This window comes from Trachinotus anak, unplaced genomic scaffold (assembly GCF_046630095.1).
Source record: "Trachinotus anak isolate AG129_WGS33_773 ecotype Australia unplaced genomic scaffold, CSIRO_AGI_Tana_v1 ptg000003l, whole genome shotgun sequence".
NCBI classification, from domain to species: domain Eukaryota; kingdom Metazoa; phylum Chordata; class Actinopteri; order Carangiformes; family Carangidae; genus Trachinotus; species Trachinotus anak.
In genome coordinates, this window is record NW_027273854.1 from 8,831,396 (window position 1) to 8,848,578 (window position 17,183).

The 17,183-nt window shown below is 39.8% G+C and overlaps 1 protein-coding gene across 1 annotated transcript; it reads left to right on the forward strand.

The window, feature by feature from the left end:
* The first annotated feature begins 1,056 nt into the window (after positions 1 to 1,056).
* On the forward strand, positions 1,057 to 14,934 carry LOC139614656 (myosin heavy chain, fast skeletal muscle). Its single transcript, XM_071472106.1, has 41 exons — positions 1,057 to 1,073; positions 1,586 to 1,635; positions 1,745 to 1,967; positions 2,923 to 3,066; positions 3,153 to 3,309; positions 3,440 to 3,467; positions 3,556 to 3,667; positions 3,756 to 3,848; positions 3,925 to 3,988; positions 4,091 to 4,189; positions 4,282 to 4,385; positions 4,469 to 4,607; positions 4,715 to 4,833; positions 4,936 to 5,085; positions 5,170 to 5,340; positions 5,437 to 5,743; positions 6,115 to 6,182; positions 6,272 to 6,359; positions 8,111 to 8,228; positions 8,335 to 8,458; positions 8,551 to 8,687; positions 8,821 to 9,076; positions 9,329 to 9,571; positions 9,702 to 9,878; positions 10,002 to 10,147; positions 10,388 to 10,478; positions 10,575 to 10,964; positions 11,120 to 11,246; positions 11,326 to 11,444; positions 11,630 to 11,826; positions 11,918 to 12,101; positions 12,190 to 12,355; positions 12,512 to 12,636; positions 12,776 to 13,084; positions 13,169 to 13,372; positions 13,461 to 13,586; positions 13,701 to 13,871; positions 13,963 to 14,067; positions 14,160 to 14,255; positions 14,385 to 14,516; positions 14,821 to 14,934. The coding sequence occupies exons 3-41, from the start codon at positions 1,764 to 1,766 to the stop codon at positions 14,836 to 14,838; spliced, it is 5,808 nt and encodes a 1,935-aa protein (XP_071328207.1). The 5' UTR covers positions 1,057 to 1,073; positions 1,586 to 1,635; positions 1,745 to 1,763; the 3' UTR covers positions 14,839 to 14,934.
* The last annotated feature ends 2,249 nt before the right edge of the window (positions 14,935 to 17,183 follow it).

Consider the following 17,183-nt stretch of genomic DNA (forward strand, 5'->3'; position numbering starts at 1 on the left):
CAACTATTTTCATGTCCACTTAAGGAGTTATAGTAATATAACAGGTGATTGACCTTTTATGGAAAATTAATTTTATTACAGGAATATGAGATGTGCCAGTGTCCTGTAACTGTAGACCAAAAACATTTGGGGGCAATTCCAAAACCAAGCTCCATGCAGACATCTTAAAAGTATTAACGTAATGTTATTCCTATTAATAAAGTGTTTCAATGTTGACTTTGATCTAATAGTGTGAAATTACTATTTAATAAAACTTCATGGTATGAATTGTAAGGTATTCTCTAGGCATTATTGATAGAGTTTAGAAATTTTTGATGAGCACAGTGTTAAGTGCAGTATTATTATTGTGAAACATTATTAAGAAAATATTATCAACATTATTAAGAATCATTAATTATTTTCCCCCAAACTTACAACCTCTTATTTTATGATTGAGGCAAATATTATCCTGTGAATATCATCATATATTATCATCATATGCCGATAATGTCTTATATTAATGTCACTTGGGGGTTAATGTTCTTTCATTTCAGAGATCTCAAATGTGCAAGTGCCCTGCAACTGAATATCAATGGAATTTAGAAGACTTTCCAAAACCAGTGCCCAAAGTTCCTCAGGGATTTAAAAAAAAAGATTGTGAATGTCTACAACATCTTTCAGCTTTATTGTTGCATAAATCAAGTTGATAATTATTTGGAATTCTCTGTACTGTAATTCCTTTTTTGTTACAATTGTTTACTCATAGTTAACATACTTGATGCCAACATTAATTAACATTTTTATTTTAACACGCACATTGTGTTAGTTATGTCTATGGTCGCAATCAAATCAAATCAAATCAAATCAATCTAATTGGTATAACATCATAATGTGTCCAGTATTTTTCAAGGAGTGCTTTTTCAGTGACAAAGAATTATGCATATCATTTCCTTATACATCCCTGCCACAAAATAAGCTACAGGATGAAAAGAGCCCATGTCCAAACTGAGAGAGACTACAGCTGACCAAGCACTCCCACCCTCTATAAATGAGGCAGCAATGAACAAGCATGAACTGATAGGCGTCCGGCACAGGTGAGTGTATGCTCTGTGACCCAGTTTGCTCTCCTGTTGATTAGTTGGTAAAATGAATGTGTTGCTAATTACTTATGCATATTGAGTTACCTTTGAAATATAGGTATTAGATGTCATTGAGGTGAAATTTCATGACATATCAAAGTAGTCTTTGATTAATCCTAATTTTCATGAATTTGAGAAGTAGATTCATCAGTTTTAATTTCATTCAAAATCACACAATGTATTAGTTTTGTGTTGATAGCATGTACACTGCTTGCGATCAGAAGTAATAGTACAGTATGCCCCTGGTTGTGAAGGGCAATTGAAGGGGATGGTAGAAATGGGAGAATATTGAACTTTGATGATTTAAACTGAATGGACGAAGCATTCAGTTAGGTTTAGTTAGGTTTGAAGACCTTTGGCTTTTTTGCACTCTGATGTCCTTAAATTGTTTGAATTTTCACAATTGAAATTTAAATGAAATGAACAATCTGAAGTTTTTGTGCTAATTTTTAATATTCTTTTACTAGCATCTTGAGACTCCCCCAGAGACTGCACCCCCTTTTTTGAACAAGCTGAGGTAAAAGATGTCACCATAAAATTACATGAAATCTCCAATATGAAGTGAAAACAAGACCACAGCAATATCATGTTGATATGTTAACTATCGTGGACTCTAATTTTTTCAGTCTCGACTAAAGTGCCACAATGAGCACAGATGCGGAAATGGAGCAGTATGGCCCTGCGGCCATCTACCTCCGCAAACCAGAGAGAGAGAGGATTGAGGCACAAAATACTCCTTTTGATGCCAAAACTGCCTACTTTGTGGTTGATGCTGATGAGATGTATGTCAAGGGTAAACTTGTGAAGAAAGAGGGTGGCAAAGCCACAGTTGAGACAGACGGAGGAAAGGTAAGAGAATGATTATACAATTTTACAATAATTACAAAATTTGAAATAAAATTTCACTACAACAGTGGGGCCAGCCCTATAATTGCAAATGTCCCCGACTGGCTGTTTGACTGAGCGATGATGTTTCCACCATTGCTCAGCAGAGTGTCAAGCCACATTCTACCAAGCTGCTCTGGTTGCCAGAGGGGCACTTATACACAATGCACTGAGCCTTGCCTCCATACAGCAAATTAACTACATTCATCACATGTATCGTTATTACTAAAGGAAGCAGAGGTATAACTGAACATAAGACAAAGCAGAGAGAGCAGGAGAGAGAGAGGGATAGAGAGAAGTTATTGGTAACAAGGCTTCATCTAACAGCTATGACCAAAAAAACATTATGTTTTGGAGTTGGAAGTAAATAAAAGCTAAACTATTGTGGATCCCAGACGTAGGCTGTGCTGTGTGTCAGAGACAAAAAAATAGAGTCTTTCTCAGAGTGGGTGCCCTGGGAGCTCACCTGGTAGTGTGTGCAATCGGGATTTAGTCTTTGCCCTGGCCCTGTGTGTCATTCTCTTTCTCTCTCTCTCTAATTTTCCCATCACTCTTTCACTATGACTGTAAAAAAGTAAAAGCCTTATAAAATATTTAAAAAAAGACAGATACTGTGTCTCTCCTAACTTTCTCTCTGACTGATCATTTTATAAGAACACATCTAAGATAAGCTGAAATCACAGCTTAATCTTTGTCTTTAATTTACGTGTTTAGTGACAACATTACAGTTATAAAATCAGGATTTGACCATAGGCCATCCAGCCACATACTAGGTCTTGACCTAGTCTTATTTAATCAAAACATCCCAATAATGTTCATCCAAGACAATATTTTTCTGATGATTATTAATTTTTTATCTATGTATGTATTTTTCAGAATTTTTATTATTATTTTTATTTTTTACTGTTTTACTTTTCAGAGTGTCACTGTAAAAGAGGATGACATCCATCCCAGGAATCCTCCAAAGTTTGACAAAATTGAGGACATGGCCATGATGACCCACCTCAATGAGCCTTGTGTGCTGTATAACCTCAAAGACCGTTATGCATCATGGATGATTTATGTGAGTTTCAACTAAACTACACTACACTTTATGTGCACATCTGATTGTACCTAAACATTAAGATGTAATGCTCTCTACTTTTACAGACCTACTCTGGGTTGTTTTGTGTTGTCGTGAATCCCTACAAGTGGCTTCCTGTGTACGATTCTGTAGTTGTGGCTGCATATAGAGGCAAGAAGAGGATTGAGGCACCACCCCACATCTTCTCCATCTCTGACAATGCCTATCAGTTCATGCTCACTGGTAAGCTCAAAGTTAATAATGTTTAGGTGTGTGTGTTAGAGAATTGGACTTGGAATGGAATTCAACTTATGCATAACCATTCTGATGGAACAAGGAGAATTCATGTGAAGTATGCATGTTTGTATTACAGATCGTGAGAACCAGTCTGTCCTGATTACGTGAGTATAGCACAAAATGTTGGGCTAAATCTTTGTAAATCTTATAGCAAAGAAACACAATCTTGATAATGTGCCCCTTCTACCTCAGTGGAGAATCCGGTGCAGGAAAGACTGTCAACACCAAGCGTGTCATCCAGTACTTTGCAACAATTGCAGCTCTTGGAGCTAAGAAGGCTGAGCCAACACCTGGCAAGATGCAGGTGAAGTTGGTTGTTTAGGATAAAAGTGTTTGTCAGTAGAAAGTTGGTTTAGATGTATAGCTCACGTAACTCAAATCTTCTCTTGCAGGGCTCCCTTGAGGACCAAATCGTTGCAGCCAACCCTCTGCTGGAGGCCTATGGTAATGCCAAGACTGTGAGGAATGACAACTCCTCTCGTTTTGTAAGTAATTCAAGAAATCTCTTTTTTTCTTGCTAAACTCTAGAAAACTCATGTTATTCATAATTTGTCTCTCTAGGGTAAATTCATCAGAATCCACTTTGGTTCAGCTGGAAAGCTGTCTTCAGCTGATATTGAAACATGTAAGTTCGGACCAAGGTGTGAGTCAAGATTCATGTGGACTTAAATGTGCTCTTTGATAAACTTAGACACTGTAATAAATCCAATAAATTTGTTACTCTTAGATCTGCTGGAGAAGTCTCGTGTAACCTTCCAGTTGTCTGCTGAGAGGAGCTACCATATCTTCTATCAGCTGATGACCGGCCACAAGCCTGAGCTCCTGGGTATGTTGAAAGACACTGTGACCTTAAAATTTTAACAACAGTAGAGACAGTATCAAAAGAAAACCTTGTGAGTTTTGTGTTCACTCTTCTAGAGGCTCTTCTGATCACCACCAACCCCTATGACTATCCAATGATCAGTCAGGGTGAAATCAGTGTCAAAAGCATCGATGATGTGGAGGAGTTCATTGCAACAGATGTAAGATGAAAGTTGAGTGTAATAGATAAAATACTGAGGGAAATGTTACAAATACCAATAACCTTTCTTCATTTCCACTGCAGACTGCAATTGACATCTTGGGCTTCACTGCTGAGGAGAAAATGGGCATCTACAAGCTGACTGGTGCTGTGATGCATCATGGTAACATGAAATTCAAGCAGAAGCAGCGTGAGGAGCAGGCTGAACCTGATGGCACTGAGGGTAATTTCCAAAATAATACTGTTCTTATGCAAGTTTTCTGGTGTGGAAAATACTATTCAAGTTAATGTGTATTTAACAGTCATTGTCATTGTATTTCTGTCCTTCAGTGGCTGATAAAATTGCCTATCTCTTGGGCCTGAACTCAGCTGATATGCTGAAAGCTCTGTGTTACCCAAGAGTGAAGGTCGGAAATGAGATGGTGACCAAAGGTCAGACCGTTCCACAGGTAATGAAGTTAAATTCAATGTTTTAAAAATAGTGATATATTTGCATTTTGACATGAATATATTACTCTCAGAAATTTTAACGCTGAAATCACAATTTCTAGGTCAACAATTCTGTTATGGCTCTGTGCAAGTCCATCTATGAGAAAATGTTCTTGTGGATGGTCATCCGTATCAATGAGATGCTGGACACAAAGCAGGCGAGATCATTCTTCATTGGAGTGTTGGATATCGCTGGATTTGAGATCTTTGATGTAAGTTTGAAAATATATGAACAATTTGAAAGTTCTACCTGAACTTGCCATGAAATGAAATGAAATGTCTTTCTGTAATTACAGTTCAACAGCTTGGAGCAACTGTGCATCAATTTCACCAACGAGAAACTGCAACAATTTTTCAACCACCACATGTTTGTCCTGGAGCAAGAGGAGTACAAGAAAGAAGGCATTGAATGGGAGTTCATTGACTTTGGTATGGACTTGGCTGCCTGCATTGAGCTTATTGAGAAGGTGAGTGGCTACTCAGTTAAAAATTACTCATTTTTTCATGTGCAAATTGTCACTTCCGCAGTTTAATTTTTAAAATGAAATGTAAATTCTTCTCAGCCAATGGGCATCTTCTCCATCCTTGAAGAGGAGTGCATGTTCCCTAAGGCCTCTGACACAACTTTCAAGAACAAGCTGCATGATCAGCATCTTGGCAAGACCAAGGCCTTTGAGAAGCCCAAGCCTGCAAAGGGCAAGGCTGAGGCTCACTTCTCCCTGGTTCACTATGCTGGTACAGTAGACTACAATATCTCTGGCTGGCTGGACAAGAACAAGGACCCCCTGAACGACTCAGTTGTTCAACTGTACCAGAAGTCTTCAAACAAACTGCTGGCCTTCCTTTATGCAGCTCATGCAGGAGCTGAAGGTGAGAAAAAAAATGAGGCACAGTAATCAGAAACTCCAATATTACACATAGATGGTATGGATCATCCATAAAAACTGTATACTGCAATCAATTTACTGTAGTATAAGAATTGCCCCATATTCTCAACTTAAAATTTCAAAGTTATTTTCTATCCTATTAATGATACATGATAGAAAAGAACATGGATGAAGTAGATATTGTGTTTTTCTAAGTCTTGACATCTGAGTATTTACAGTTTACTAGAAAGTTACTGCAAAAGGTGCATTAAGTTTGCAGTTATAGGTAAAAATGTCTGTTACAACTACTAACAACAATTACAACAGTTTTATTTATTCGGGTTCATTCATAAAATTTAATGTTTTGCAATACAGAGGCCTCTGGTGGTGGCAAGAAGAAGAAGAAGGGTGGTTCCTTCCAGACTGTGTCTGCTCTTTTCAGAGTATGTATTGTTTCACATTTTTGGATTACAAATCAAAATCTTATATTAAAATCACAATTGACATATTATCTCCTAATGTTGATCCACAGGAGAACTTGGGCAAGCTGATGACAAACTTGAGGAGTACTCATCCTCACTTTGTGCGCTGCCTGATTCCCAATGAAACAAAGACCCCAGGTAAGAATTCAATTCAATTCAATTCAATTTTATTTGTATAGCGCCAAATCATAATATACATTATCTCAAGGCACTTTACAGGGTAAGGTCAAGACCTTACTTTGTTAAAGAGAAAAACCCAACAGTTCCCACAACGAGCAAGCGCTTGGCGACAGGGGGGAGGAAAAACTCCCTTTTAACAGGAAGAAACCTCCAACAGAACCGGGCTCAGGGTGGGCGGCCGTCTGCCTCGACCGGTTGGGTTTAGGAGAAGATAAAAAGAGGTGGTGGGGGGAGGAGAGAGGAGAGAAGAGAGAGAGAGAGAGAGAGACCAGGAACAGCTGTGTAGGTAATGGTGTTCAATAATAATGACAGGTAACAGTGGTTAATAGTAAAGATGAGTAGTGGTGGATCTGGATCCTGCTGCTCCCGAGGCAGAGATACCTGCAGAATGAGGACAGAGAGAGGGAGAGAGAGGAGAAGCACAAACTACGGGAGAGAAAAAAAATACAAAGTTAATGGCATGAAGTCATCAAGAGAGAGAGAGAGGGAGAGAGACAGAAATAGAGAGAGAGCGCCCAGTGAATCATGGGAATCCCCCAGCAGTCTAGCTCTATAGCAGCATAACTAAGGGATGGGTCAGGACATACCCGAGCCAAACCTAACTATAAGCTTTACTAAACAGGACAGTTTTAAGCCTGATCTTAAAGGTAGAGAGGGGGTCTGCCTCCCGAACCCACACTGGGAGCTGGTTCCACAGGAGAGGAGCCTGATAGCTGAAGGCTCTGCCCCCCATTCTACTCTTACAAACTCTGGGAACCACAAGTTGACCTGCATTTACAGAGCGAAGTGTCCTATTGGGAAAATAGGGAACTATAAGCTCTCCAAGGTACAATGGTGCCTGACCATTAATGGCTTTGTAGGTGAGGAGGAGGATTTTAAATTCTATCCTGGATTTTACAGGGAGCCAATGCAGAGAGGCTAACACAGGAGAGATGTGATCTCGTTTCCTAGTTCCTGTCAGTACTCGTGCTGCCGCATTCTGGATCAATTGGAGGCTTTTTACTGAATTTTTGGGACATCCTGACAATAAAGAGTTACAGTAGTCCAGTCTTGAGGTAACAAATGCATGAACTAGTTTTTCAGCATCCTTTAGACACAGAATGGGTCTGACTTTAGCAATATTGCGCAAGTGGAAGAAGGCTGTCCTAGAGACTTGCTTTATATGTGAAGTAAAGGACAAGTCCTGGTCAAAAATGACACCAAGGTTTCTGACTGTAGCACTGGAGGCCAAGGTAATGTCATCCAGAGTCAGTATATTATCACATAGTGTATCTCTGAGGTGTTTTGGGCCAATTACAATAACTTCAGTTTTGTCTGAATTTAAGAGTAAGAAATTACTGGTCATCCAGGTTTTTATGTCCTTAAGACACACCTGAAGCTTGGCTACCTGGTTAGTCTCACCTGGCTTCATGGATAAGTACAACTGGGTGTCATCTGCATAACAATGGAAATTTATCTGGTGCCTCCTAATAATGTTTCCTAGAGGAAGCATATATAGACTGAAGAGTATTGGTCCTAGCACCAAACCTTGTGGAACTCCATGACTGACTTTTGTGATGATAGAGGAGTCATTATTAACATGAAAAAACTGGAGTCTATCTGACAAATATGACTATCTGACAAAGGAAGCCAACACTCCTCCTTTTTGAATTTTATGTTACACAATGTAATAAAAAATATGCTAAACTATATGAATTTGAAACTCTCAGGTCTCATGGAGAACTTCTTGGTTATCCACCAACTGAGGTGTAATGGTGTGCTGGAAGGCATCAGAATCTGCAGAAAGGGCTTCCCCAGCAGAATCCTCTATGGTGACTTCAAGCAGAGGTAACTATTAAAAAAGTCAAGTTGACTACAGAAGAGGCATAGTAATGGCAAACAGCAGGAAAAAATGCAAGGAAGACATAGGTAAAAACATAATTTTGTCTTTTAGATATAAAGTTTTAAACGCCAGTGTCATCCCTGAGGGACAGTTCATTGACAACAAGAAAGCTTCAGAGAAGCTGCTGGGATCCATTGATGTGGACCACACTCAGTACAAGTTTGGACACACAAAGGTACATTTCTACACACAATAACAAGCACTGTTGGTGTGAATATGTCCAGTTGTAACCACGTGTATTGATGACTGATTGTTTTGACAACATAGGTGTTCTTCAAAGCTGGTCTGTTGGGTGCCCTGGAGGAGATGAGAGATGAGAAACTGGCTGAGCTGGTGACCATGACTCAAGCTCTCTGCAGAGGATACGTCATGAGGAAGGAGTTTGTTAAGATGATGGAGAGGAGGTACTGTTTTCATAAAATACTCAAAACTGTACTGTCCAATTATATAGATATGATTCTTCAAAAGTTATCCTCAGCATTTCCATGAAATCACATTGCAGTAAAAATGAGACATTATCTGCAATTATTTTTCCAGAGAATCCATCTTCACCATCCAGTACAACATCCGTTCATTCATGAATGTGAAAAACTGGCCATGGTTGAAACTGTACTTCAAGATCAAGCCTCTTCTGAAGAGTGCAGAGACTGAGAAGGAGCTACAACAGATGAAGGAAAACTATGACAAGATGAAATCAGACCTGGCTACTGCTCTGGCCAAGAAGAAGGAACTGGAGGAGAAGATGGTTTCCCTGCTGCAGGAGAAGAATGACTTGCAACTGCAAGTAGCTGCGGTAAATGCAATATTATATACACACAGATAAGTTCTTGATTTAGCACTAATATAGTAGTATAAATGTCTTATGTAGGAATTTAGATCAGATCCATGGAGATACAGGTAGACCAAATGCAGCATATGCATTGTGTACATGCTTTACCAAAGATCTATTCTATTCTCGTCTTCTGATTGTCTCTGCACGAACCAAAATTATACATTAACTAAATGAATATTAATATCAAAGTATTGTATGTTCAAAACACTATAGGAAGTTGAAAATCTCTCTGATGCTGAGGAAAGGTGTGAAGGGCTCATTAAGAGCAAGATCCAGCTTGAGGCCAAACTCAAAGAGACAACTGAGAGACTGGAGGATGAAGAGGAAATCAATGCTGAGCTGACTGCCAAGAAGAGGAAGCTGGAGGATGAATGCTCTGAGCTGAAGAAGGACATTGATGACTTGGAGCTCACCTTGGCTAAAGTGGAGAAGGAGAAACACGCCACAGAAAATAAGGTTCAAATGATATATTCATAAAGAAATTAGAAAATGTATGGTCAGCTTTTAGGTTATATATATATTTTAGGTTATATAGGTTATAAAAATATAAAGTGGTGGAGGTAATGCACCTACCATGTAATTTCAGGTGAAAAACCTCACAGAGGAGATGGCATCTCAAGATGAGGCCATTGCCAAGTTAACCAAGGAGAAGAAAGCGCTCCAAGAGGCCCACCAGCAAACACTGGATGATCTCCAGGCAGAGGAAGACAAAGTCAACACTCTGACCAAGGCCAAGACAAAGCTGGAACAGCAAGTAGACGATGTAAGTAAACAATTCTTTTGCTTTGCGGTTTTGTCAAGTAATGACATGAATGATTCTTGGTATTCATTTTAAATAGCCAAAATATCTCAAATAATTAATTAATTAAAAGTTATTATTCTATAGCTTGAGGGATCCCTGGAACAAGAGAAAAAGCTCCGCATGGACCTTGAGAGAGCAAAGAGGAAGCTGGAGGGAGATCTGAAACTGGCCCAGGAATCCATAATGGATCTGGAGAATGATAAGCAGCAATCTGATGAGAAAATAAAGAAGTAGGTTTTTGTTTTATTAACCCGCCTTTCAGTATCTTAGTGTTAGGGTTACAAATGACACTCAACATCTACTAGATGGATTGCCACAAAGTTTGGTATAAACATTCATATCCACCCAAGGATGATGTGTAAAACCTTTGGTGATCCCATGTTTTTTTACTTCCACCACAAAGCACCACAAACAACATTAGTGAGAACAATAACAACAACACTGACGATGCTCTCTTTTTCCTATTATAGGAAGGACTTTGAGATAAGCCAGCTCCTCAGCAAAATTGAGGATGAACAGTCCCTTGGTGCTCAGCTCCAGAAGAAGATCAAGGAACTCCAGGTAACATGATTTATGTACCTGAGTCGGTAAATTATAAACAACACATTACATTTTCCTGTTAAAAAATCTTCTTAATATTGCTACCATCAAATGCAGGCTCGCATTGAGGAGCTGGAGGAGGAGATTGAGGCTGAGAGGGCTGCTCGGGCTAAGGTTGAGAAGCAGAGGGCTGACCTCTCCAGGGAGCTTGAGGAGATCAGTGAGAGGCTTGAGGAAGCTGGTGGAGCAACAGCCGCTCAGATTGAGATGAACAAGAAGCGTGAGGCTGAGTTCCAGAAGCTGCGTCGTGACCTTGAAGAGTCAACCCTGCAGCATGAAGCTACTGCAGCAACTCTTCGCAAGAAGCAGGCCGACAGTGTTGCAGAGCTGGGAGAGCAGATCGACAACCTCCAGCGTGTCAAGCAGAAGCTGGAGAAGGAGAAGAGTGAGTACAAGATGGAGATTGATGACCTCACCAGCAACATGGAGGCTGTTGCCAAAGCAAAGGTGAGTGGTTTGTTTACAAGTAAGGGGTTGGACTTTTATTATCTTTTATTATGTACCCAGAAACATGAACTGTGACTATTAACAGCTATTAGCTACTCTCAACAGTAGCTTAAAGCCTGTGAGAAAAGGACAACATTCATGTTTTGTTGCTGTAGGGCAACTTGGAGAAAATGTGCAGGACTCTTGAGGACCAGCTGAGTGAGCTCAAAGCCAAAAATGATGAGAATGTTCGCCAGCTGAATGACATTAATGCACAGAGGGCAAGACTGCAAACAGAGAATGGTGAGTCACCTGTAAAAAATAAGTCATGACAAACAATAGATCATTCTCATATATATTACATTTACACATTGTCCTTCAGGTGAATTTTCTCGCCAGCTTGAGGAGAAAGAAGCTCTTGTTTCCCAGCTGACAAGGGGCAAGCAGGCCTTTACTCAGCAGATTGAGGAGCTCAAGAGACATGTTGAGGAAGAAGTGAAGGTATACAAATTATTATTGTTATTGGGTTTTAACAGTAACTGAACTGAGTCATACAGAATACATACAGAAAAATTTAGAATATATTTTTAAAAGATCAAAGCTCAGTCAAGATTGATGAAGTACTTACTCATACAATGCTTTTCAGCTTAATTGATGAGTTACAAATGTTTTGTCATGTTCAACAGGCCAAGAATGCCCTGGCCCATGCTGTCCAGTCAGCCCGCCATGACTGTGATCTGCTCAGAGAGCAGTTTGAGGAGGAGCAGGAGGCCAAGGCTGAGCTGCAGCGAGGAATGTCCAAGGCCAACAGTGAGGTGGCTCAGTGGAGAACCAAATATGAGACTGATGCTATCCAGCGCACTGAGGAGCTGGAGGAGGCCAAGTACATGAAACCATTCAAATATTTACATAAATCAATCAGTTTTTACAAACCATTTATCCAAATAAACCAAGCTAATTCTACTTCATGATAGGAAGAAGCTTGCCCAGCGTCTGCAGGATGCTGAGGAATCCATTGAGGCTGTGAACTCTAAGTGTGCCTCTTTGGAGAAGACCAAGCAGAGGCTGCAGGGTGAGGTGGAGGACCTCATGATTGATGTGGAGAGAGCTAATGCTCTGGCTGCCAACCTTGACAAGAAGCAGAGGAACTTTGATAAGGTAAGTGCAAATTAAGACCAAACTGATTCAAGTGAAACAAGACGCTATCATAGTAAGGATTCATTGATACTCATCTATATATTCCCAGGTCCTGGCAGAATGGAAACAGAAGTATGAGGAGGGCCAGGCAGAGCTGGAAGGAGCCCAGAAGGAGGCTCGCTCTCTCAGCACTGAACTCTTCAAGATGAAGAACTCTTATGAGGAGGCTTTGGATCACCTGGAGACCATGAAGAGAGAGAACAAGAACCTGCAGCGTATGTCAACCTCACTATATTTAATGTGACTATTATTGTAATTCTTTGACCTGCAGTGGTAGATTGTGAGTTTTTTACCATTTCCTAGATATAAGGTATAGTGCATACAGGTAGTCTGCGTTACTCAAACTCTACTTTGTTTTGGCTGCTCTATAGAGGAGATTTCAGACCTGACTGAACAGATTGGTGAGACTGGAAAGAGTATCCATGAGCTGGAGAAAGCCAAGAAGACTGTGGAGACTGAGAAGTCTGAGATTCAGTCAGCACTGGAGGAAGCTGAGGTATAATCTTGTTTAAAATAAAATTTCCCATCAATGGGGAAGAGGTCTTGGACTTTTGGACCTTTAGTGTTTATAAAATGTATCAATTTGATTTTATTACTGTGAAAGTTGACTTTTGGTACGTGTGTGAATTTTCAAGGGCACACTGGAGCATGAGGAGGCCAAGATTCTCCGTGTTCAGCTTGAGCTCAACCAGGTCAAAGGTGAGGTTGACAGGAAGCTGGCAGAGAAGGATGAGGAAATGGAGCAGATCAAGAGGAACAGCCAGAGGGTGATGGACTCCATGCAGAGCACTCTTGATGCTGAGGTCAGGAGCAGAAATGATGCCCTGAGAGTCAAGAAGAAGATGGAGGGAGACCTGAATGAGATGGAGATTCAGCTCAGCCATGCCAACAGGCAGGCGGCTGAGGCCCAGAAACAACTGAGGAATGTCCAGGGACAGCTCAAGGTAAGGACTATATGGTCATCTAATTAAAACAAACAAGTACAAAAAATACAGAAAGCTCATTGGGCTTTTTTCCCTTGTTTTCAGGATGCCCAGCTGCACCTTGATGATGCTGTCAGAGGACAGGAAGACATGAAGGAGCAGGTGGCCATGGTGGAGCGCAGAAATGGCCTGATGATAGCTGAGATTGAGGAACTGAGAGCTGCTCTGGAGCAGACAGAGAGAGGACGCAAAGTGGCTGAGCAGGAGTTGGTTGATGCTAGTGAGCGTGTTGGACTGCTTCACTCTCAGGTTTGTTTCCATTCATTCAAAGGAAAGTAGTGTTCTTGAAAATACATTATATAAATTATATTAAACATGACTTTTCTGAAACATTCAGAACACCAGTCTAATAAACACCAAGAAGAAGCTGGAAGCTGACCTTGTGCAAGTTCAGGGTGAAGTGGATGATTCTATTCAAGAAGCAAGAAATGCTGAGGAGAAGGCCAAAAAGGCCATCACTGATGTGAGTTTAGATTCATGAGTCTCCCTCTTTATGTAAAATGCAACTTCACCAAAAACTTGTTTACGATTGACTATTTGTGTCAAGACTAAAATTATAAATTGCCCATCATTCCAGGCTGCCATGATGGCCGAGGAGCTGAAGAAGGAGCAGGACACTAGTGCTCACCTGGAGAGGATGAAGAAGAACCTGGAGGTCACAGTCAAAGACCTGCAGCATCGTCTGGACGAGGCTGAGAACCTCGCCATGAAGGGTGGCAAGAAGCAGCTCCAGAAACTGGAGTCCAGGGTATGAACTGCATATACTTTAAATGCTCATTATATACACTATGAGTTTGAGGATTCACTTTTTTGATCAATCATTTACCATCATGTTACAGGTCCGTGAGCTGGAAGCTGAAGTTGATTCTGAGCAGAGACGTGGAGCTGATGCTGTTAAAGGAGTCCGCAAATATGAGAGGAGAGTGAAGGAGTTGACCTACCAGGTGATGTCTGTTTAACCTAAAAACTACTGTGGCTTATTAATTTCTATATTTTGTCTCTATACTTTCTTAGTAACAATTCTTAATTTGTATAGACTGAGGAGGACAAGAAAAATGTGACCAGACTCCAGGATCTGGTGGACAAGCTGCAGCTCAAAGTCAAGGCTTACAAGAGACAGGCTGAGGAGGCGGTAAGTCAAATGCTTTGTGATTATAATACACATGGAAAAGTAGCACAAATCAATAATAACATAAAGACATATTCCACACATGGAATATCTAAACAAATACAACATACTATGACCCTCAACCCTTAATAGGAGGAACAGGCAAACACCCACCTGTCCAGACTGAGAAAGGTTCAGCATGAGATGGAAGAAGCTCAGGAGCGTGCTGACATCGCAGAGTCCCAAGTTAACAAGCTGAGAGCCAAGAGCCGTGACGCCGGAAAGGTAAGTCATGTTATCATATTTCATGGAAAACTATATGGCACCGTCATTTAATGAGTGAATTTAAGTGAATTAATGAGATAAACAAAAGACCATCTTGCAGTGGCATCTTATCAACTGCGAAACCCATCAACATGTTGACACTGACGACCCCTGAGTACTCAGTAGTCATTACTACAGTATTACATGTGTACTCAGTACTCATGGGTCAGACCATAGCTATCTTGGCTTTGGCTTTTATTGTGCTCTCGATGACACATGTCTTGAATATTTGCTATTGCTAATTGATTTTCCCCTCTTTTTTTAGTCTGAGTCTGCTGAGTAAGAGTCACCATCCAGTTGATGACTTTCAACAGAGTTCATAAAATATGAACCAATTGTTGGGGGCTATTTAACTTTTCAATAAAGATGATGATCACTATCCTGAATCCTGTCATTTTCTTTCTGATGACTGATTTATTTGGTTGTCCAAAAAAATGTGTAGTCCAAAACATATGGCAAGTAGCCATCCTGTAATGTCTTCTGGCACAGTACTGTTTGGTGGCAATCTACTAATGTCAGTGTGAGTACAAAAGAAATATTGAAATGTTGTAAAGCAAAAGTATAAAGCTGCACCACATGGGACAAGGAAGGATACAGATAGATTTGCAATTAGCAATATTATGCTAGAATAATATCTTGAGAGGTTCTAATATTTTATTTTTCCGCTTTTAAGCTAGTACTGATGTTGAAAGCTGACATTGCTTGAGGAAAAAAAAGGATGAGGTGAAGCAAGTCAGTCAAGTAGAAATTAAAATGGAAGTGGAATGATGAAGCAGATACTGGTATTGCTGTACAATTCACAAACACATTAAGTGTCCACCCAAGAGCTGAAATTAACCTTATCTTCTCACTCATCATCCAGTATTGGCCTTGACTTGGAACTGTCTGTGGGCAGATTGGTATAGACACATTATTCTTCCTTTGTTTGGAGACTAGATGATGATTTTGTATTACATTTGTCCTCCATTATACTATGTGCAGTGTAATGGAATTATAAGTTAAAGTGTAAAAGAAAAAAATGCTTTTTTCTTAAATGAATACATTTTAGCAGAATAAGAACCGGTGTTGAACTTAAAAAAGGCTCAGGTCTGCCCTGCATCCATGCAATGCTCTATCTGGAAAGGCACAGGCGACAAATAAATATACATTGCCAAGCATGCAAGTCTTTGCACCATGTCTCTTGGAAGAAATCAAAGCTTGACCTGGAATCTTGGAGCAGAAAAAGGTCTTCACTCAAGCTTTTGGTTACCCTTAATCGTCTAGCCGTGTGGGCTTTCCAGTGAGGGTATACTTGGATTTCACAGCGCTGTGTTCTCCTGAGGGGACTATATGGTATATATATGGAATATATGTTAACATGTCCATGTCACATAAGCAGCTAAATAAATCTACACCACCAGTTCACACACGCACACACACACTGGTACACACACACACACACACCCAAAAACACACGCATACATGTACAGATGAACAAACACATGCATGCACACACACACACAGACCCGTCCTTAATTAACATGAACAACTTCAAACAAGTCAGCATTAGTTAAGAAAAAAGTTAAGAAAACTGTTAACCTACTTTCTGAAATTTATTATTTCTACCTTCAGTGTTTTCATGTTTTCGGTGGCCTGGCAGTTTGACTCAAAAAAGTTCCAATGAACATAAGCCCTCAAGTTTTGACAGGACATTTGAATCATGCTTCTTTAGCAGATGACACCTCCTATCAAATGTAGCAAGTGCAATTTGCCTTGTGTGGAACTTATTTTTGGGCCTGATCTCAAACAAGTTGCCAACTGTTTTCATGTCCATTTAGAGAGATATATAAATATATATATATGACGGGCGATTGCACTTTTATGGATAATTAATTTTATTACAGGAATATGAGATGTGCCAGTGTCCTGTAACTGTAGACCACAAACATTTGGGGGCAATTCCAAGAGCTCCATGCAGGCATCTTCAAAACTTAATGTGATGTAATTCCTATTAATAAAGTACTTAGATTTTTATTTTGATCAAATCATGCACAAACACACTATAAACTTCATGGTATAGATTTTAAGATATTCTTTAGGTATAACTGGCACATACAAGTTAAGTTTTTGATGAGCACAATGAAAGTTTTAAATATAGTATTATTATTATTGTAAAACATGATAAAGCATTGTGAATTTTTCCCCAAACTTATTACAACCTCTAAATTTATGTTTCAGATGCATGTTATTGTTTAAACAACATGTGCTGACAACTGTGTTATGTTAATGTCACTTAGGGGTAAACATTCTTTCATATCAGAGATCTCAAATGTGTAAGTGTGCTGCAATTGAATATCAATGGAATTTGGAAGACTTTCCATGACCAGTCCCCAAAGCTACTCATAAATTCTAAAAGAGGATTACTGAAGTTCACAACATGTTTCAGCTTTAATGTCCTTTAAATCAAGTTTTATATTATTCGGAATTGGACACAAACCATGTTCTGCACTATTTAATGAATGATACAATTTGGCCATCACTTTCATGCCTGCAGTTAGAGGCAGTAGTGGACCAACATTTAAAGCAGCAAGCTTGTTACTTCTTGTGATGCTCTGGGAAGAAATACATGAGCACCACCTCCTTTCTTGT

Coding starts and splice junctions, on each gene's coding strand:
- LOC139614656 (XM_071472106.1), top strand. CDS start 1,764: ATGAGCACAGATGCGGAAATGGAGCAGTATGGCCCTGCGGCCATCTAC. Junction 3,849..3,924: donor ATGACAACTCCTCTCGTTTT/GTAAGTAATTCA, acceptor TTGTCTCTCTAG/GGTAAATTCATCAGAATCCA. Junction 13,587..13,700: donor CCAAAAAGGCCATCACTGAT/GTGAGTTTAGAT, acceptor CCATCATTCCAG/GCTGCCATGATGGCCGAGGA.